The following is a 22,176-nucleotide window of genomic DNA, read 5'->3' as shown; positions in this document are numbered from 1 at the left end:
TTGATCTCACCATGACACGCATTCAAAGGCGAAGCCATTGATGGATAAGAAGCATTGGACTGAGAGGGAACAATGCAAGATGACCTCCCACCCAAGGCTTACATTGCAACTTATCATTGAGCTCATACAATAGCAGCATGAAAAGCTGTACGTTTTCTGTTCCTTGCTTTGCCACGGCCATGACTCTTGATCTTCCTGTGCCATCGTGTGTGATTCCTGTGGCTGAAAATAACCATAAGGTAGAGAGTTTGGGAAGGGACTTAAGAGTGAAATAGAAGAAAATTTTCAATTTATCGTGATCCTGGCTTCAATAACCAGAGGAGCCTTATAGTTGTTACACGTTGGGCTGCTAACTGTAAGGTCAGCAGTTTGAAACCACCAGTCACTCCATGGGAGAAAGATGAGGCTTCCTACTTTCGGAAGAGTTACAGTCTTGCAAACCCACAGGGCATCTCTACTTTATCCTACAGGGTTGCTCTGAATCAGAACTGACTCAATGGCAGTGAGTCTGCTTTGGGGTTTTAGTTCCCAGTACTTAAACCAAAACACTCTCGCTGCCGTTGAGTGAATGCTGACCCATAGCGACCCTCTGTGGTTTTCCGAGACTGTAACTATTTATAGGAGTAGAAAGCCCAGTCTCTCTCCCATGGAGCTGCTGGTAGGTTTGAACTGCTGCCCATGTGGATTGTAGCCCGTTGCGTAACCACTACACCACCAAGGCTCCCAACCAGGACTTACCTTTCTCTCTCTTTTTTTTTCCTAAAAAGCATTGAGCATCAGTCTGGTAACGAGTCTTTTTTTAGGTGAAGAACCTAAACACAGCTCACAAAAGTGAGCCTCCTGAGATGTTACTGCTCTCAGGGTCACAGTTCTTTTGTCACTCTTACATATGTTTGGAGGGAGCCTGGTAGCACAGTGGTTAAAGCCCTTGGCTGCTACCTGCAAGGTCAAAGTCTAAAGCCACCAGCTGCCTCTGTGGGAGAAACTGGCCTTTTCTTTGACTGTTTGAAAGTCCAGCCATTCAAACTCATCAGCTGCTGTGTGGGAGAAAGATGAAGTTTTCTGCTCCCCTAAAAATATGCAGGCTTGGAAACCCACAGGGGCAGTTCTACACTGTCCTATAGGGTCCCTGTGAGTTGGAATCAACTTTGATGCAGTGGGTTTATTTTTCTTCACTTTCATTTTTTTTTATGCATTAAAGCCCCGATAAAGACACCAGCACCAATAGCTGCTACATTCTAATCAAGAATTTGCTATCATTTCATCTAACCCTTACAGACAATCCATGAAGCAGATAGCGTCATTGTCCTCATTTTAAAGATAAAGTAATTGAGGTTAATTTAAAAGATCATCTCAAGATCACATTCGTTAATTGGAAGATCCAAGATTAGAAAACTCAGGGCCCCATAAACCCACTGCCAAATGTCAATAATGCCTTTTGCCTTGAAGCCCTGTCTGCATATAGGCAGACTCTTGCCTTGCAATGAATGACATTCTCCCTACATGAAGTGTTTGCTCTATAAGCAGGTCAGAGCCTTGCTCCCAGATGCTTCCGCACTCTTTCCTTTGGAGAAGTAGTTGGAGCCTACTATCCTGTACCACTTGAGAGCCATGGTGCCTGAAACTGGTAACAAATATAAAAAAGAAATGGAAACTCCTAGAAGTTATAAAATGGTAGATGTAGCTCTTAGAGGGCCCCTATTCAGCCTTTGGGGTTGTGGGGTTAGCCTGGGTATGAGGGATATTTAGCAGCATCCCTGATCTCAAATTACCAGATACCAAAAGCTCTCCCCTACCTATTTGTGGCAATCCAGAATGTCTCCAGATATTGCCAAATGAGAACCATTTCCTTATGAATGAGTAATACAAAGTCAATGTAATTACCAACTTTGAGAATAAAAGCAAAACACATGGTCTTGGTCACTTGCCCAGTCCTCATCTCTGAACAAATGTTGGTTGGGCCCACTGTTGACCATACTCCCAGAAGCACACCTCCAGTGTGGGACTTACCACACTGGGCTTATCATCGGGGATAGTATGGACAGAACTTGTCACCTGTGTGTCCCGACTGTCTGGGACACACTTAGATGGTTTCACTCCACAAGGTTATTTGGTGGATAGGAGCTTTGTGGGAAAGCAGACACAGAACAAATAGGGAACCACCCTGAAAAATTAGTCTGTTGACTTTATCAAGGCAGTGGATAACATCGGTGAGCTTAGACTCAAACTCAGACAGCTGTTCAGCAGGTTTGGCTGCCATAGGAAGTTCTCGAATATCCTGAGGCTACTCTATGATAGAAGGTTTGTTTGTCTAGTCATGTCAAAACTGCAGATAATATTGGTAGAGTGAATTGAAGTTGTATAAAGGGGCTCATTTGCTCAGCCTGTTGTAAGTATGGTTTGAGAATGTTCCTGAGAATCTGAAAGCCACCATTTGAAGGTTCTAATCCTGCGGGACAGGATTCCAACTCATTAGGCATCAAACATCCCCAGTAGCAGTTAACAACAGGTGCTTACTACCGTACAGACGCCATTCTAAGATGCTTTACAACCATTAATGCATAATATAATCCACACAACACCCTTATGAAGTGAATATACTTTTTATCTACGAAGAAAGAAATGAAGGTCCAGAAAGAAGTTAAGTACCAGTCACTTATCCAAAGTAATATAGCTACTAAGACACGGAGCCAAGAGTTGAACCTGTGTTTAACTATGCTGTCCTGCTTCTGAATCCTAGTATTGTAAATTTTTGGTGAGTCTTAGTTCTTTTAATACTATTTACTAGAAATCTCACATATGTAGTTTTTCCTCTTGGTACATTATAATGAGTTATAATCTTATACCACATGTAATGGTGGCATTAAGGCAAGGTTATTCTATTTAGATAGTTTACCATCTAACTGGAAAAGATATGCACAAGATTAATAACATAACAAGCAATAAAGTGAAGTTAACAGGGCTACACCATCATTTCTCCTGGTCCCTTTAGTTTCTCTGTACTCAAAAGCAAGTTGTCCCTTCTGATCTCCATTTTAGCCTTTCCTTCCTTCCTTCCTTCCTTCCTTCCTTCCTTCCTTCCTTCCTTCCTTCCTTCTTTGTCTTTAATACTCCATTTCTTTCTTCATGTATGATGTTCTTGATGACAGCCCACAACTTGTCTAGTCTGCAGGCATTAATGTTCTAATAAATGAAAAGTTAGACCTAAGGAGAACATTTCGAAGGGAAGCTCCAGAAGACCAAGTAAAGGGATCTGGGGTTAGAAAACCAAGGTGGAAGCACATGCTCGACATTTCTCAAACTGCAAATTGTGAAGAAAAAATTCAATTATTGGATGGGGTTGGGGGGAGGGGAAAAATAGGAGATGATATCAAGGGCTCAATAGAAAGTAAATGTCTAGAAAGGAATGATGGCAACATATGTGCAAATATGCTCGATACAATTGATGTATGGATTGTTATAAGAGTTGTAAGAGCCCCAATAAAATGATCTTTTAATATAAAAATTCAATTATTGATAATAATATTAAGGGATTCTATGGGCCAAATATTAAACCATTCAAAAAGCATCAAAAGAAGATGGAAAGAATTTCGCAGTTACTGTACTAAAAGAATTGGTCAGTGTTCAACCAAATGATCAAGAACAGGCGGTATTGAAAGAAGGCCTCCAAGCTGCATTGAAGGCCTGGGTAAAAATGAGACTCTATGGATTGTTGGGTAATAGTGGACATATTCCATCAAATGGATGTGCAGGGCTCAAAGTGCTCACTTGTCTATGTTCAGAAAATATGGAAAACAAATACCTGGCCGACCAACTCAAAGAAACTCTTATTTGTGTCCATTTTAAACAAGGGTAATGCAACAGATGCAGAAATTATCAAACAGTACCATTAAGATCCCATGTAAGTTGCATTTTACAGAAGATCGTTTAAAAGCAAGTACCGCATGACATCAACATGGAACGGATAGAAATTCTTGAGTCAGATTCAGAAAAGGACGTAGATCGAGAGAGGGCATTGTTGATGTTAGAGAGCTCTTGGCTAACAGGAGAGAAACCAGAAAGATGTTTACCGCATTTCATTAACTAGGCAAAGGCATTTGACTGGGTGGATCATAACAAGTCATACATAACATTGAGAAAGATGTGAATTCCAGGACAGTTACTTGTACTCCTACAGAACCAGTGCACCGACCACGAGACAGCCATCCAAAGAGAACAGAGGGATACTGCATATTTAAAGCATCCAGACTGTATCCTGTCACCACACCTACTCAGTCTGTGTGCTGTGTAACTAATCCAAGAATCTGGACAACAGGAAAAAGAGTGCAGCATCGGGATCAGAGGAAGACGCATGGACAACCCGTTATATGGAAATGACAAGACTTGGCTTGCTGACAGCAGAGAGGACTTGAAGCACTTACTGATGAAGATAAAAAACCTTCAGTATGGATTACAACTCAAAGCAAAATAGACAAAAAATCCTCACAACAGGACCAAAACTAACATCATGAGCAATTTTATTCAAATATGAGGTATTCAGTACTAAATGAACATTCAAAAATGTGTTTAAAAATCTCAGAAGAGGGGCCTTTTATTGTAGGAAGTGTAGCCTTAGAACTCAATATTAATCAGGCTCTTGTACTCTCTAGGCCATGCTCAGTATGCAAGGTAGAAAGTAGAATATATTCCTAGTCATTTGGCGATTGCTCTGCTTCCAAGGTCCTGATTAGCTTATTTTCAGTCCCTGTTGCCTCACACCGTACCTAGAACAGAGCAGGAACTGAAATTTGTGGAAGGCAACTGGGGTGGGAGAGGGGAAAGAGGGAAGGGGAAGGAGGCTGCCTAGCGGGAAAGTATAAGTGGAAATATGTAAACAAAGTTCAATTTGACATAAAATGTACAATGCCAGCGATGCCTAAGAATTCAACGGCATCATGAAATACTGCCTGCCCCCGCCCCCACCAGAATGCAATGATCAGAATAAAATGGGACAAACAGGTGGTGGTGAAGAGGGAGAGCCACTGGACCCGCATCCATTCACTGTGAGAGAGCAGTTTGGTGGTGGTGGCGGCTTGGTGCCATCAAGCTGGTTCTGACTCATAAGGACTCTATGTAAACAGAACAACACACTTGCTGGGCCTGCACCGTCTTCATAATCACTGCTCTGCAGACAACTGTACTCTAGGTTAGCCATGTAATTTACTGCTGGAAACATGCTTAACAGGTTTGATGAGTAGACTTGGTCTTACAGCTGAAATATAACCAAAGGAAGTTATAGTGAGAGTCTCTGCATGGGAGTGAACCTTCCAAGCTTAGAAAGATTCATCTCCTCCTACAAGTAAGCCCTTACTCAGTTCGTGTACTTTCCAAAGTAGTTATTTGTTTGCATGTTAAAATGGTTAACACAATGGGACTTGGTAATTTCTTAATCAGATGTAGTTACTCTGAACTCACTAACAAAACTACATATCGGGAGAAAGTAGATAACCTCCGGTAGCGCATGATAATTGCTATGAGTACCTAGAAAGAGACAGCCAGGTAGGCTGGGCACAAAGCTGAACACTTTGCTATACTTTATGTGAAAAGAATTTAACTTGAGCTGCTCTGGTTTCTTAAATGACTATTGTTTTTATTACCTTTACTGGTATCTCACTGTGGTTCTGTTTTACCCCTGATGGACACTAAACTCTGAGTTTAAATTTTCGTATTTTAGTTAAATTATAGCCAGCGATCAATACATTTATCATTGGAGGTCTTTTCTGTCTTATAAATATTCTTTGTGAGTATTCAATTATGACTTGTTTATAGAACTGAAAGCACGAGTCAAAGAAATTGGGGCTTGGATTTTATAAGAAGCAATTAACCTGCACTGTTCGTAACCTGTTACCAGACTGTACTGCTGACGGGTTCCATTTCAGTGCTACAGAAATTCCCAAACTAATACAAGATTGACAAACTTGTCCATCTGATTTTATATTTGGGAGACAAGTACAAGTAGGAAAGAAAAAAAGAAAGAAGAAGTAACTAACCTAGAGAAGACTCCTAATCCAAGGGGGGAAATTCAGAATAGATTTTTAAATTCTCCAAGACTGTAGACTGTCTTGAGCCATGGAAGCTAGATGAACCTCTGAAGTTATTGCCTTGTTAAATGCTAAGCCAAAAATATCCCCTGGAGTCTTCTTAAAACCAAGCACTCGTTCATCTCAGCTAGTAAGACATGACTGCCTGGAGCAGGCTACTCTTTCAAAGGACCCAAGGACAAGAGCAACTCAAAAGATTAGACAGGAAATGCAGGGGGCAGAGAGGTTTATGTTAATGGGGGAAGAAGAACTCAGGGTGAAAATGGCTGCTCAGCTCAAAGGAGGTCATCAATGTCACTGAACTGCCACACCAGTGGCGTTTCAACAGTCAAACAAGGAAAGTTAAAGGGAAGAAGAAAGACATCCCATCAGCCTCGAGGAAGAGAACGAGTAAGGGTGTAAAACACTAGATTGGGGGCATGTAAGAGACTAAGAGAACCGGGACTTCAGAATCAGTCCAGCGAGGAGCTGTGCAGGGAGGCGACCTTTGGTCTTCTGAAGTGTGATGGTGAACATGGCAGGGAGGAGAAGACTTGGAAAAGGAGAGAGGCTCACAAGACAAGGGCTGGGTAGCAGACAGAGCTGAAAATAAGGAGCCTGAACTGGGAAGTGGCTGCTAGTCTTGTTCAGGGACAACCCTATGAGTTATGGAGCCCGAGAGTCACAGAGCCTGTTTGACAGAGAAAATGCAAATTGAGTTTTGGCAAAAGAAAGTAATGGTGTAGGAGTGCATAATTCCCCCAAGGATATGAAGACAAATTAAAGTTTGAAAGTAGGGCACTGACTGGACTTGATGAAATCAAAAGCAACATAACCGTGTGCTAATAAAGAAAGAAAGCAAAACTATTTTAACAACATCTTATTCTCCTAAATCTTCAAAAACAAGCAATGTGGTTTTTGTTTTTTAATTTAATTAAGTTACGCTTTTCGGTGCCTGTGTTTTAGAGTTATTTCCGAACCTTGGCAGTGTAGTTACACATTGTGCTGCAATCTGCATAGTCAGCAGTTCAAAACTACTGGCAGCACTGTGGGAGGAAGACTGGGCTTTCTACTCCCATAACCACAAAAGACAGCTATGAGTCAGCATTGACTAGATGGGAGTGAGGGTTTTTTGGTTTGTCTCTTTAATGACTGGTGGGGGAGGGAGGGATTGCTCCCATTCCAGATGAACTCTGTGGATAGAAACATCTTTTTTCTGACGTCATCAAGTCCACAAGTTGCAAGATCCACTGCAAGCTCCAGCTAATGGGCCTTGGTAGAATAAGTACTGAAAAACAAACTAACAAACTCACTGCCATCAAGTTCATTCTAACTCGCAGTGGCCCTGTAAAGCAGGATAGAACTGCCCCTGTGGGTTTCCGAGAATGTAACTTTTTAGGGGAGAAGAAAGCTTCATCTTTCTCCAGCAAGGGTCTGGTAGCTTTGAACTGCAGAGCTGCTGACCTTGTGGTTAGCAGCCCAAGTGACTACTCTCCCACCAGGGCTCCTAGAACAGGCGCCGTGTCAGGAAACCCAAAGTCTCAGCCGCTGGTCTCAGGCAGGTGATACTCCGAACTCCAGAGAGGTCAATTTGGTAATTTGTGTAATGCTGTGTGTATTCATAGGAAATGTTGGCAGAGAAAAGCTGTCTTGCCCAAAGACTCAGGATAAAGAGATCTCATGTAGATGTAATAAAGTTGATGATCAGTTTGCAAATGTTCAAAATGGCAAAACATCATAGAGAAATAAATGTTAGAAACATTGATTCGCAGCCCTGAAACGAAAACTTTTAAGCTGGGGACATTTTTTGTGGGAGTATGTGAGTACTCTGGTTGGAGAAGAGCGAAAAATTGATGTTATGTTTTCTATTTTAAAATTAGCCGGCAAAAATATACAGTATACCCCTGGAAAATCAACTAGTCGACGGTGCATTTGCCCCCAAGCCAGCAGGCATGAGGGAGGGAAGGGGGATGCCTTCGTTGGGTGCTTCTCTGCTGGAGAATGAGTTTTTTCGTGGTAAGTCTATACTTTAAATTGCCTTTGGGACTCCCAGTAGTAATGAGAACCAAATGATTTTTATTGTGTTTATATTAAAATGCTCACAGTCTATCAAGCCCAGTATTTTCTTTTCCTAGCCCCTTTGTTTAATTTATTTAAAGATGTTGTTACAGGCTACCAACACACTGTTTTAAAACCTTATGATTACATTTAATCTGAACAAATATTCATTGACCAAGGACTGACAAACATATGACTGAGTAATACTATTTAATATATATCCTCAGGGAAAAAGACAATATACCTTTTGGAAATACATCTATAAAGTTCATGATTCTTCATAGACTTTTATTGCTCCTAAATAGACATGATGGAGTCTAATTTTATTAACCAATTAACCTTGTACAATACACACGGGTCAGTCAGAAAGTTGCTATAGAATGATAGAACATTTTATTAGATAAAAACATTAAGATATGAAACTATTGTTTCTCTACAGAGCCTCTATCTTGGCCTATAAACATCTGAAGACAACATTTTCTCCATTCTAGCCCTTCCCTGATTAATCCTGCCCTGTTTGATTTGTATCACATCAAAATGGCAGGCAGTGGCATCCTCAAAGGACTCAAATTGCGTTCCTTTTCCATGGTCTTTGAGTGTTAGCAGCAAAGAGAAGGGCAAGGTCAGGGCTGTAGAGTAGATGGACTAGGGCTTCCCCATGAAATTCAGGGTTTCCCAGGAAATTCTCGTCATCTGGCTAGCCCCGGATAATGAGCACGTGCACGGTCACGCTGGAAAGAAAAGCGTCCGCTTTTTTCTCACCAAAGCAGATTTAAATTTCCTGAAAACTTCTTCCTATTAAGCCCCTGTGGTCATCCTACGTCCTTCTAGAAAATCCATCCAAATTACCCCTGTGACTTTCAAACTAGTCCCCACAGCCTTCTGAGCTGACCTCTCTGCCTGGAATTTCACTGGCCAGCAGCTCCCCTCAGAAGCCGCTCTTTTGATTAGATTTTTTCATTCTGAAGGCACCCGGTTACTGAGAGAACTTGTCTCCAGCCATCTACTAATCACAGAGGCAAGTGTAAACATGTTTTGCTTTTAATAAACCATGCATGTATGAACTGAAACCCTAGGAGCAATCCTGTCTGGCTCATTACGAAACAAATTACAAAAGTACCACACGCGCATGTGTTTTCTTATTATGGAAGCACCATCGGCCTTCACGTGTCAAATCAAGCCTGGCCCGTTGAAAAGATAACTCTAAAGCCTTCACAAGCTTCAACGTGAGGACCTAATTCCTTTTGGCAGAGCAATGCCATCACCTGGACCCTGTCGCAGGGACAGGTGGCTGGTTAATGAGAGGCATTCAGCAGGATGGTCAGTTAAAGATGCCCAGAGGAAAATGCTCTATTCTAAAACATAGGTTTTGCTCGAAGAGGAGGGTCCTGTGAATGGACGGGGGGAAATATGACCTGAACTCCCTAAAAATCCCAACGAGAAACAGAACAGGAATCTGTCTGGCCCCAGAGATAGTCAGTAAAGAGAATTGTTGATTCTGGACGCTAAGTGATCTTGAACTGTTTAATACCCAGCTGTGCGGAGGCTAACAGTGGTTACATCTGGGTAAGATTCTGGGTGCTTTTACCTATATTGTTATACTTCCCTTTATTTTCTATTATGTGTGTGTATTGTTCTTGTAATAAAAGCTTTTTTTAAAGAAAAAAGGAAAAATATAGCCACAAATAGCTTGAGGGGGCAGAACAGAGTTCAAAGAAGTACTGTCATCATTAAATAAAAGAACAATTTTGACGCATGACATTGTTAGATTTTCTTTTTCCCTTGTCCTTTACTGTTTGGTTGTTTAATTTGGGAATGTACATAATTAGTTATTATAATAACTGATGTAAAATCATGTTTTAATGAAAACATTTCCTGAAGGAGTCCATAGTCACAAATCCTTCGCACGCCTGAGTTACAAATCCGTGGTGCTCAAGCTGAGCTCTGTGAGTGTGCAGGTTGAATAGCACCAACTGAGAAGTCCAGAACAGATTCCAAAGACCTCGTCAAACCTACCTTAATATGATGGGCCTGGTACAAGTATATCCTGTTTACACACACTTAGAAAGGGATAAGCCTTACAAATGTTCTCTGGCATTTTAAAAGCTAAAAAAGCCTCATTGCTATCGAGTTGATGCCAAATCATAGAGACCCTATAGAACAGGGTAGAACTGCCCCTGTGGGTTTCAGAGACGGTAACTCTTCAGTAGACAAAGAATCTGGCTGTATTAGTCTCTGATGTGGCGATTGAGAGAAAGATGAGCATTGATTAACCACAGAAGCTTCACAACCTCACAGGCACCTAAGCAAGTCGCAAAATCATGCTTTTAGCTCTACCAAAAGCATGAAGTGAAAGACAAGCTTTTATGGCACAGAAGTTGCCCTGCACGGGGCTTGAGGGCCTGGCCTCGGGAGATGACTGCCTGGGTCCACTAGCTGCATCACATGGGCATCATATTAAATCTCTTTGTGCCTTGATTTCTTCATTCAAAATTAGAATGATATTACTACCAACCCTGCAGCCTGGGTAAGCATTTAACAAATGCATATATTAAGTGTGTGACACAAAAAAAGTGCTAACTTAAGAGGGTATCAACGGATCTTAATTTTTGTCAGGAAAAATACTCTGTATTTGCATATCAAACCCACTAGCTATGTAGTGGGAGAAAGAGGAGGCTGTCTGCTTCTGTAAAGATTTGCAGTCTATGAAACCCTACGTTGGGTGGCTGTGAATCAGAATCAATTGTATGGCAGTGGGTTTGGTTTGGGTTATTAGTATATCATGCACTGATGTATCAAACTTCTATGTATTATTCAAATTGTATTTATGCATTCAGTGTTAAGCCTTTAGCATTACTGTTGGAATTACATGTTTTTCTTTTGAACAATATAACTGTGAAGCCACACTGTATTCATAGACTCATTTCTGTGACTACCCCATGCAGTAGACACAGGTAAAAGTATTACGATGCCTGATAACCTGAAAGGAACAGTGAGGCTCGGCTTCATAACACTGGTGGTTGCACAGTTATTCATATTCATAGTCATCCAATATTACAGTCAGTACTGAAATCTGTATGGTTAATGCCCTTTTATTACTAGTCCCAAGTCTTGCAAAAACTTAGTATACTTTAGAGACACTAAAAGAAATCAAGATTTAGATTTATTTTCAGAAAATTAGGCATGAAGTCCTTAATACTTTAGTAAAACTTTATTTTGTTTAAAGAAGTATGAGCTTTACTACCACAAGCAACTCCCATCCCAGTCTTGTTAGAATCAAACTGTGTTACAAAGGTAACCAAAATTAATGCATTCACATTCGCAATAGTATGATATAAGTAAAATGATAGGTGAGAGTATTTCCTGAAGGAGACCCTTCACAATTCAAATCATCATTAGAGTATAACAATCTTAGACAAATAAAAGAAAAACTAACTCATATGCTCCTTTTAGTTTTAGACGACTTGGACAGAAAACTGGCTCAGGAGCAATCTTCAAGCTCAGTGAATCCCCGAACGCCCTTCAACTATGACTCCAGAGCACAGTTCAGTCGTTTTCCCCCCAGTGGGAGCAGACCCGGTAACGTCACAGGAAGACACAATCGCTACAATGAAACTTCCAGTATGTCTATCTACGACATCCTAAGACCAGGAGCACCTAGGGAAGGTTTTAAGACCTTTTCTCCTCGCACAAGAACAATCTATGATATGTACAGGACAAAGGAGCCCAGGGTCTTAGAAGAAGATCATGTTCAGAAGAATGCTTTCGGCAGTTCTTCTCTGTGTTTTGACAGCAGGCAGCAGCGGTCAGCCTCACCAGCCACACGGCATTTCACAGCACGGAGCTCACATTTCCCAGCCGCCACGCAGAACAGGAATGCGTTTATACCACGGAGCCACCAGCAGAGTCCAAAGAGAACTCCCTTATCCTCCATCATATGGAATAGATCAGATTCCGTCAGAGATGGCCAGAACCAGGATGCGTTCTTGAACGCCCCATTACCTATGGAAGTTGACCCTGCTGCCCAGGATACCTACCCCAGGTGTTTCCAGGAGACCAGGAGATATGAATTTTACCAGGCACAGGGGGCTTACCAGAATGTTAGTGTACATGCCGCTGTAGATAGTGCAATGGATCCTGACCCATTTGAGAACTCAGAGAATATGCCCTTCTATCCTCAGGATAACCCATTTGCTAGGTCTTTCTTTAGCAATATCTTTGGACGAAACAGAGCACAGAGATTTGGACAAAGGCCTTTTTGGGGCCAGCAGGAAGATCCTTCTTCCTGGTCTGACTTTTATCGAAACAGGAAACACTTCAGTTCTTCCTCCAGCGACTTTGAAATGATCTCCACTGAGACAGCTCACGTAGCAGCTGCTTATGGCCACGGTGTCCCTTCTCAGCACTGGGGATCGTTTTCTCCCGGTTATGGGCCAAATAATTCCAGGGCCCAGGAACCGTGTCCCCCGCAGTGGGATTTGCAGACATGCACCCCGGAGAGCATGGAGGTGTCGCAAGGCAATGGGAACCAGCTGGCGCCTCCGTTCAGCACTCCAAATGTTTGCCCTGTGACTGCTCCAAGCTGCCCTCCCAAATCTGACGGGTTGGAATGTCACCAGAGCAGTTCGCCTAGAGAAGGACATCTGAATAAAGGCGCTTACGTATTTGAAATTGCCCAGCCTGGACCATCCTCATTTACAACGTCCTTCCCCCAGATGCCCGATGACAGAGGGACATCCCACACTTCCAGTTTTCAAAATCCCACAGCCACTCTGCAGGAAATTATTCCCTGCGAGCCTGTCTGTTTGCCTGGAAGAAGCCCTGGCAGAGTCGGCATGTCCAATAGTGACTCCATTGATTCCCCACCTCTTGCTGATAGCCAGCCAAATATCTTGGTCATGGAAGAGAATAATGAGAAGGGCCTCAATGACTCTATTTCAGAGAAGGACCAACAACGAGACAACATGGACCAGACGAACACAGCAGGAGAAACACCATGCCCTATTTCACAAACAGTGAGTCCTGACCCCTCCCCCGATGTTCACAGGCCACTCTCCCAGCCTTCCGCTGAGAATGATGGGTTGGTTTTTAATGCATCTACCATGGTAAGTTCTGAGAGGTCACCCAGAATCCTTCCCTGGAAAGATGACTCCAAAATATACATACCACACAGAGAGAACGCCAGCGAGCTTAACCAAGAAAAGGGGTTTTCTGGGACTCACAAACTCGGTTCGGCAACGTCGCCTCCTTTTCTGCAGACGTGCAGAATATCACCATGGTCTCATAGCCCAAATCATGGCTGTCCCCAGGAATTCACCGTACACGATGAAGCTACTCCAAGCATTATTCAAAATAACCTCTGGAGCAGTGATAATCCAAATCCGCAGTCTCTAGCAGAGTCTGTTATGTTAGGGACCGAGGGAGCACCATGCACCGATGCTGCCAGCCGGAGTGTGTCAGGCAGCCAGGAGGCCTCACCACTGAACAGTTCTTCCCTGGGTGCGGTGGGGACGTGTGCTACCCCAGGGTTCTCAAGGAGAAGCCCTCCAGGAAATGGTCCATCTCTGGAAGACAGGGAAGAGGAAAACGGCGTGGGTGAGAACCAAAGCCACAGGTTTGCCCTGAGCCCTGCAGAGAGCCCAAAGAATGGTGATGCTAGAGCGCCGATCTGCCATGACGTGGTGGATGCTGCCACGCCGCACTCACACCAACCTCTCGGGGATGGAAAGGAGCGAGGAAAAAGAAGACGCCGCACTGAAAACTTCAGCAACCCAGAAAGTCGATCAACACCCACAAATGACAGCAGTGACCTCCGTGAGATGAATCAGGGTGATTACAAGTCTTCCGACGCTCCCATGATCTACTGCACCTTACCCAGAAAATCACCCAGCTTTCTCTTCCCTCGGAGGAAGTCAGAGAGCAAGGCAATGGCTCTTTCGTTTAGGAATGGGCCCCCGCCGTTCCGAGGCAAAACTCATGTGGAAGACCCAGTCGGGAAGCAGGCACCGGACCAGGTAATTCCCAGTCCTCCTGACTCAGAAAGCGAATGTCCCCAAGTCGCTTCGAACCTGGCTTCAGGGACACCTGCAGCCCCCCAGGAGACAGCCACTAGGAAAAGCATGGGGTCTGCGCCGGTGAGGAAAGGGCCCCTTCCTTTCCTGGTCCACAGGACAGTGTCATGCCCTGCAGGGGAGACGCACGCTTCCGCCGGAAAGGACGGCAGGGACACGTGTTCAGTCTCAGGTACGGATGCGGCTGCTGTGTCGCCGAGGCCCGGGGAGGGAAGCAGGAGCGTTCTGGCAAGTGACTCCTCCGCTGAGAATAAAAGCCACCCCCCCAAAGCAAACGCACCAGCATGGGCTGAGAAGGCTGCTCAAATCGTACCCCTGTCCAACGAAGAGCCTTTACCTCCTTCCTCGGAGATGTCCGGCGAGGAGGCGCGTGGGACAGCTTTGCGTCGGTATAAGACGACAAGCATGTTCTCTGTCTCTGGTGACGAGGACAATGTCCGATGTCTTGAGGTGGTTTCAATCTATTACACGCTACCACGGAAACCCAGCAAGACGTTCTGTCGCCTCCTTCAGAAGTCCACACAAAATGCCACTCCGTCGCCAGAATCGCCCGCAGCGGACACTGCACCAGGCCCGGATGCTTCACAGAATGGCAAACGCGATGACTCCACTCAAGGGCCCGCGGGCACAGCACCCCGGGAGGATGACAAGATGCGGGGGAACAGCCCCGGGCTCCCTCACATCGGAGAGCAGCAGGCTGCGGCCCGGGCGCCCAGTAGTGCGGCCTCCGGGCGCACTGTACAGGACGCAGCCTCTGAAGAGGCTTCTCTTCCTAACGGAGACTCGAAATCGAGAGGCATTTCCCCAGACAGCGGTGCTAAACCACCCGGACGTGATTCACGAAGCAGGAAAAAGAAAGGGAGAAAATTGCAAAGAGAAACCCTGCCTACTCCATCAAAGCTTCAGGGGGAAAATGGTACCAAAGGAAAATCGGAAAATTGTCAAGGATGCATGACATCAGGGAATGGTGGACGCTCTGGTCTCCCGGCCCCTTCAGAAGATGGTGTTGAACATTCTCAGACTGTGAGGAGTGGCACTGGTGAAGCTGTGGCAGCTACCAGGCGTGGCAAACGACTTCAGGAAGAAGGCACAGGCAGAGCTGTAGACGACAGCTCCCATGGCTTGCAGGCTAGTGACCGCAGAGGAACGGTGTTCACAGATTGCCAACAAATGTCTGATCGTGCCCTTTCTGACACAGAAAACCAAGTCTCTGCGGTTACTCTGGCTTTGTATAAACTACAGTTTGATGACGAGCCTTATGCAGGTGAGCCACAGGTAGACCGTTTGCACGCTGAACCCAAAGAAATACCTCAGAGCAATCTGGAGCTAGACATGACGGAGTTCAGCAAGGCCAAGGATGAAATGCCAAGATTGGCACGGGATCCACCTTCACAACCTGGGAAGCGTGATGGAAGGGAAACCAGTTGGGATGACTTAGGAAAAGGGAAAAACAGGTCTTCCGTGAAACACAAGGTGGCCGCCATGTCCAAAGCAAGCAGTAAGTTCTCAGCTAAAGACTGCAGCTCCAGAAGGCATGTAGCTACCATTTTCAACAAAAGTGGGGGCAGTTCTAGTGTTGGAGGCTTGGCTGCCAATGCACCAGAGAACAACCCACTGTCCCCTGAGCCCATTCTGTGTGCAGAGTCCACAGATGAAGGTAGAAGGTCAAGGAATGGTGGAGGGCATGTGGAGGAATTTGAGAGCCCTCTCCAGCTCACTGCACCATCCAACCAAAAACCTGCCACCCCCTTCAGTGATCAGAAGCCTACCAGCACCATTGCACATTGGAATGTGTTTAAGGACAGCTCAGAGGCTCCCCCCTCAAACGAGAACTCTATTGATAGGACAGTAGCTCAGCCTTTGGAAAGAGAGTCAGGAACTCTGGTCCAGCCCCCAGTCATCAGCTTCAGGGAAGCAGGCTCCTCTGGGCGTGAGAGGAGACTGAGGCCTCCGTGTCCTTTGGAGCCTGCACACAATTCTCCTCCAGGAAGCACTGCACAGACCAACTGTCAGCAGCAAGAAAGGAGCAGTTCACCCCCAGAGTGGGAATCCGAGCCCCACCTCTATCGTTCAAAAAGTTTGAAGAACATCAGTGTGCACGGTGATAAGCTACGCAAAAGTCGTTCTCCAAAAGCCAGGGAGCGCCATTTTTCTGAAAGCACTTCTGTGGAGGATGCCCTGAGTCGACTGAGCCTGGGCAACGAATTCTCAGTCAACGACAGGTACAATCGAAGGTTCAAATCTTTCTCTGAACTCCCATCTTGTGAGGAAAACGAAAGCTGGACTTTGTACGGCGACAGGACAAAAGCAGGTCCCAAGTCGGCAACGTCTATATCCAGACCTATTGATTATGGGATTTTTGGAAAAGAACAACAATTGGCTTTCTTGGAGAATGTCAAGAGGTCACTCACACAAGGGAGATTATGGAAACCGAGTTTTCTTAAGAACCCTGGTTTCCTGAAAAATGATATCATTAACTCTCCCAACCCATCAGAGTCATTAAGCTCAAATTCTCCTAGCGGTCAGAGGTCAAAAGATGGCTTGTCGCCAATGGAACCACTTAACATCTATGAGGAGGACCCAGCAGACTCCGATTGGGACTCAGATACAACCACAGATGACGAATACTACCTGGATGAAAATGACAAAGAATCAGAGCTGTGAGGTTGTCTTGGTTTTTGTATTTTCATTAAAATGAATAACCTTTTCATCAAAATCTTGTGATTAAAAAGTCAGATTGTGTACATTCATGGGAAATACAAAAAAATCTTGTCTGGGCCATGCCTGCTCAGAAGCAACCCAATTTCCTTTTTCCCCTCCACAATCTTGAATTCTAGCACAACGGATGCTCTTTTGAGAATTTCCTGGCTGTTTCCTGCTTCCTGTTACATTAGACTTCCCTGGGGGCGTTGTAGGGTTAGACTTGGCTGCTACCCACACAGCCAGCGTCAAACCCACCAGCCCCTCCACAGGAAAAATGAGCCCGTCTGCTCCCACAGAGATTTAGACTTTCCCAGACTTATTTGGCCGACTGCCCCCTTTTCAAAAAAAACTATTCACTGTCCCCCTGGCAATTAAAATCTTATGTCCTATAGTCCACAATCCAGGGTAAAGCGTCCACTCTCTGCCTTTGCAGCACCCTGGTTCATCCCAGAACCCCCGCTCCCTGGGGTGATCTCGCCCACTCTGGGAAACATTGCCCAGGGTGGCTCTGCGTCGACAGTGATGGGGATTGGTCTATATCCTTGTCCTGCCTTTATGTCCCTCCAACAAAACCGCTCATGAAGTCCAATTTGGGCTTTGGGTTTGATGTTTTTCCTCTGACATTTTTATACTTTTCACTGTGATTTGTGACTCCAATATCCAGGGCACATATAGAAGTTTTTAATTACACGGCACAAAACTCTGTCTTGCCTCTTCCTGTGTACACTCTCTGCTCGTGACGTGAAATAAAATGCAAGGACCATCCATTATTATGGAGTAAATATTATTATCATCCTGTTTGACTCATCTGTCTTTAGGAAGTTTAGAGACTTTTCTTCTTTTTTCAAACAAAGATCAGGGAACTTTATTAAGGACATCCTGTTATAGTCTTGGTGGAGTTAGGGAGGCATATGTTTCGGTGAAAAGCTAAATCCCTAGCTAGCCAACAGAACATTTATATTCCTAGGAATTCCTCTGAGTGTAGGGATTGACTAAATTGACAAGGGCTGGATTTTAATCAAGCCAAAGACAGCCGTCCAACTGAGTTTGCAGATAGATGGTGGCTGAATCGCAGAATTCTTGCTCACAGAGCCTGTATAACTGAGGGGTGAGGATAAGTAAATAGCTCTTCACGAGGCTGAGCTTTCTCCCACACATCCAACTCCCTGCCATCAAGTCCGTTCTGCCTCCTAGTGACCCGACAAGACAGAGTGGGAATAGAAAGCCTCATCTTTTTCCAACAGAGCCCTTGGTAGTTTTGAACTGCTGAACTAGGCCACCAGGATTCTTGCAGACGTTTTCTGCTGCAAATTTTTGCCCATTTCCCCAGAAACCCTAGTGGCACAGTAGGCAAGCATTGGCTGGGAACCAAACGATCTACCATATCAGCACATGCCAGCTGCCCAAGAGGAGAGACATGGAATTGATGCAGCACCACACAACGGCCATTTCCCTCGCTCTTTGTAGGATACGATGTTTCGTTACAGGTGGAACTTTTTAGTCACAAGTAAACTCAAGTGGGAACCATGGCCAAGTTGCTAACATGCAGCCAAATCAAGTCTGATCCCCTGGGGTAAACCGGCTGCTTCAAAGCATTACATAGCCTAATAACAGCAACACATGTTTCTTGCTGGCTTCGTTTTTAGGCTTGTTCCTGGGTTATGTGGGGTGCCGATTCAGAAAATGGCATCGGCTAGACCACCTCAGCTCTAGTGAGTGTCTCAGATACAGCAGTCCATTATATGATCGGCTATTAAGTTATACTGATTTGTTAATTTATCCTAGTTTTAAATATGAGAATAATTCAGAGCCACACATTATGAGAAAAAAAAGGTATTTTTTTTAAGAGTTAGGTATTAAGGGACTTCCACAGGAAGCTGTATGTGGACCCATTGGGCTGCCCATCTTAAGGCCAGCGATTTGAACCCAGCAGTCACTCTGAAGCCTTTAAAAGATTTAACGATTTGGAAACCCAAAGGCATGGTCTTCTCCTATAGGGTCACTATGAGTTAAAATCTGTAAGATGTCAGCGGGCTTTTCTTTTTCGTTTGGGAGGCTGTCCCATATATACAGACCACAAGTTGGATACCACAAGTCAGAACACAGCTTGAGAAGAAAGGGCAATGAAATAAGTGGGAGAGTGTCAAAAAGATGAGACTTCAAAGCAATTTTTTATAAATATTTTAAAGATCTAAATTTTTTCAGATTATGCAGCTAACATTTCAGAACACATTTTGATATATAAAAGTCACTGGATAATTCTTTCAGAGGGGAGGTTGACTCCAAGCTTCTTTATAAGAAAAATTCTAGCTCTTGAGAGTTTCTGTGTGTAGGTGAAGTTGTGCCATCTTACAACAAGGTTGGAACGTGGTAATTTTAATAAAGGAGTTTGGACTTGGACAGCCACCTTTTGAGTTTCAGAGCATTGCAATCTCTTCTTTATTGTACCAAACTCACTCCCAGTCAGTAGATTATTACTCATTGTGACTTTGTAGGACAGAGTGGAACTTCTGCTTTGGGTTTCTGAGACGGTAAATCTTCATGGGAGCAGAAAGCCTCATCTTTCTCAAATGGCTGAGCTTGTGGTTAGCAGTCAGACACATAACCCATCAGGACTCTGTATTTGCTGTACAGGAACTCTTACTTCTGGCCTCCTTTTAAAATAGCTGAAGAACTGCCTGCTCTTCAGTTCATTCCTAATAAAGGCAAAGTGATTGATACTTCGGGAAAATCCCAAGTTCACCTGATTTACACCGTCCAAATCTATCTGTGGGTCAAAGGATGCCATGGGAAGTACCACTTGACCTAAATGTTCAGTACAACACTAAATTAAGCCAACGTGAACTTCCTCTAGCCCAGTCTAGCTAACACACGAAAATACCCTGATCTTTTATGGGTGAGTAAAGAGTGGCATATGGATTACGCTCTGTCTCTCAAAAACTAGGGCTGATAGGGAACACACTGCTGCCATTTTTGGAATCAGTAGGTCCCAGAAACAAGTCTAACTTTTCAGGCACCAAAATGTGTGTTGGCCAGTGATTATCTATCACATATTTGGGAAATCCTAAGTTAAAACTCTTAAGGGCTGGTCATGATTTTTGCAATAATTAGACTAAATAACCATGTGACTTACTTTATTCAGTAGTTGTCATATAGAACTGTTGGTGATTTCTCGTCTAGTTCAGATATAGACACATAGATGGTGATAAGGGTAATTTGCTAGAACTTTATAAAGCCTCCCATCCCAGATCTCAGTACTGTGAGAGGCAGCATGAAAAAATTTCGTTTTGTTGTTTATATTTCTTTTCTGACCTAATTTGGTTTTTCATGTGTCTCACCTCGTCTGTGTCATCCATTTAAATTAAGGATAATGATAGGTGTTGGTGATGGAGACATAGAGAGACCTAGAACTGATAGGCATGGAAGAAAGCACTAATCATTGCCTTGCCTAGAAGCAAACTGCCAGGGTTAGTTTTCAGTATTCCCATGAAACTCAAAATGAATAAAGGTGTAATAGCAAACATTAAAGCTATTCCTTAAATCTGTACATTGTCTAAAACTTCAGGCTCTGACCAAAGTTAAGTTGAAAGAGACTGATAATAGATTTTAAAATAAACTATTCTAACTTTTCTATGTAAATTTATGTAGCAAAGAATAAATTGTGTTTCATTCTTTCTGTATGTTTGTAAATTCCACCCTACCCTCTTTTTTTGTATTTATATTGATTATTTAAATAAATTTTCATAAACCAGGACCGATGTTTTCTATCTAGTGTTAAGCTATTCAGAGTTAGCATTTTAATATTTCGACGCTTGGTGTTTAGAGATCCGTTTACAAGTGCTATTTCATTACATGATACTCCAGCGAAATAGTGAAATGAAGTTAGTGTACGTATTCAGTGAGCTTGGGCTATGTCAGCAGTTCAGGGAGTTAAGGTAAAGTTGAATAACTACTTTGGGGCCCAGAGTCTTTCCATTGAAATCTAACTTCAAAAGGAATTGATGGCTAATGCTCACTTGGACCATTTGTAATGTTTTCTTGCTTGTCCAGTTGGAGAACCAAGAAAAGAGAAAATTTAAGAAAATCGCACCTTCTATACTATTGTATTTTAATAAAGCACTTCGTTCAAGAAGTATATAGCAGATTTCTATGTATTTTAACATATATTGCTGCTTTCTTAATGTTCTTTTTTGTTAGAGCTATGGTAATTTATCATCCTTTTTATAGTTATAACTTGTTTTCTAAAAGATATAATCATTATTAAAATACATATTTACATAAAGTAACTCATGAGAGATGACGACTAATTAGTACTTTGTAAGATCAACTTGTTAAATGACGGGCTTCTATAACCATAACTTTCACACTACAAAAATCTATCTCATGAGAATATTTTTTTAGGGATGCCCTTTAAAATAATTACCCTTACATTGTAAATACACCAGTGTTAATAAAACTCCAACCACTACAAATAAGTGTTTGTTGATAAAGCTATTTTGTGTATAAGATAAATATGTGCCTATACTGGACATGGTGGAAGAAAGCCCACTTTGGTCACGGTGCTGATGGGAATTAAATTGGAAAATTCTCATATGCCAGAGGGTTAAAGAGATCTTGTTGCTAAAAGTGTATTGCTAATACTAGTAATAATATGTCAGCATATCCCATTTAAATTTACAGAGTAAATATGCAAATATTTTATTGTCTAAGCACCTTTGTGGATGTATTGCCTCTTAGTGGCACTTTGCGACTGGAAGTTCTGTACTTCAGAAACAATTCAGCCTTATGTACTTTTGTTAAAACTTTGTCCAAAAAAATCCACGTATGTAGTTGTCTTCACACCTGTTCTCTAGGTATGGGATGTGTTACAAGGTCCAAATGTAAAACAATGCCTGCATTGAAATAAATGATTTCAATGATCTACTGCTTTGTTTTTTATTCCCAACCTCAAATTATTATTTTAAATCCAAGGAAATCTCGTGGCACGTAGATCAGCGTTCCACTGCTAACCGCGAAGTCAACGGTTCAAACTCACCAGCCTCTCCTCTGGAGAAAAATGAAGTTATCTGCTCTGGTATAGATTTACAGTCTCGCTCTCAGTCTCAACCCTGGATAGGGTTGCGATGAGTTGGAATTGACTTGCTGGCAGTGGGTTTGTTTTCTGTTTTGTTTTCGGTGCAAGTTTCAGGGATTATTTTTTTTAATGGCAAAAATATTCAAATAAATCTTTCTGCTGATTATCGGTGAGATCATTAAAAAAGAGTAGCCTACTTCTCTCTTCTTTC

The 22,176-nt window shown here is 43.2% G+C and overlaps 1 protein-coding gene and 1 non-coding gene across 4 annotated transcripts in view; both read left to right on the top strand.

Annotated features, from left to right (window-relative positions):
* EXPH5 (exophilin 5) overlaps positions 1–21,814 on the top strand; it is a 96,283-nt gene extending 74,469 nt beyond the window's left edge. For all 3 annotated transcript variants that reach the window (XM_004709049.2, XM_045297752.1, XM_045297753.1), the window contains 2 exons: positions 7,940–8,075; positions 11,571–21,814. In XM_004709049.2, coding sequence (XP_004709106.1) covers positions 7,940–8,075; positions 11,571–16,852 — 5,418 coding nt within the window. In that variant the 3' untranslated portion in view covers positions 16,853–21,814. The remainder of the gene's footprint in view (positions 1–7,939; positions 8,076–11,570) is intronic.
* On the top strand, positions 5,865–5,990 carry LOC115872280. The gene has a single exon (XR_004047782.1). It is a non-coding gene; the product is annotated as a small nucleolar RNA SNORA54 (small nucleolar RNA).
* Positions 21,815–22,176: the final 362 nt, after the last annotated feature.

The sequence above is a fragment of the Echinops telfairi genome, unplaced genomic scaffold (assembly GCF_000313985.2).
Source record: "Echinops telfairi isolate 266 unplaced genomic scaffold, ASM31398v2 ScPeMD7_7421;HRSCAF=8459, whole genome shotgun sequence".
Taxonomy (NCBI): Eukaryota; Metazoa; Chordata; class Mammalia; order Afrosoricida; family Tenrecidae; genus Echinops; species Echinops telfairi.
Note: the sequence above shows the minus strand (reverse complement) of the source record. Positions and strands in the feature narration are given on the sequence as shown.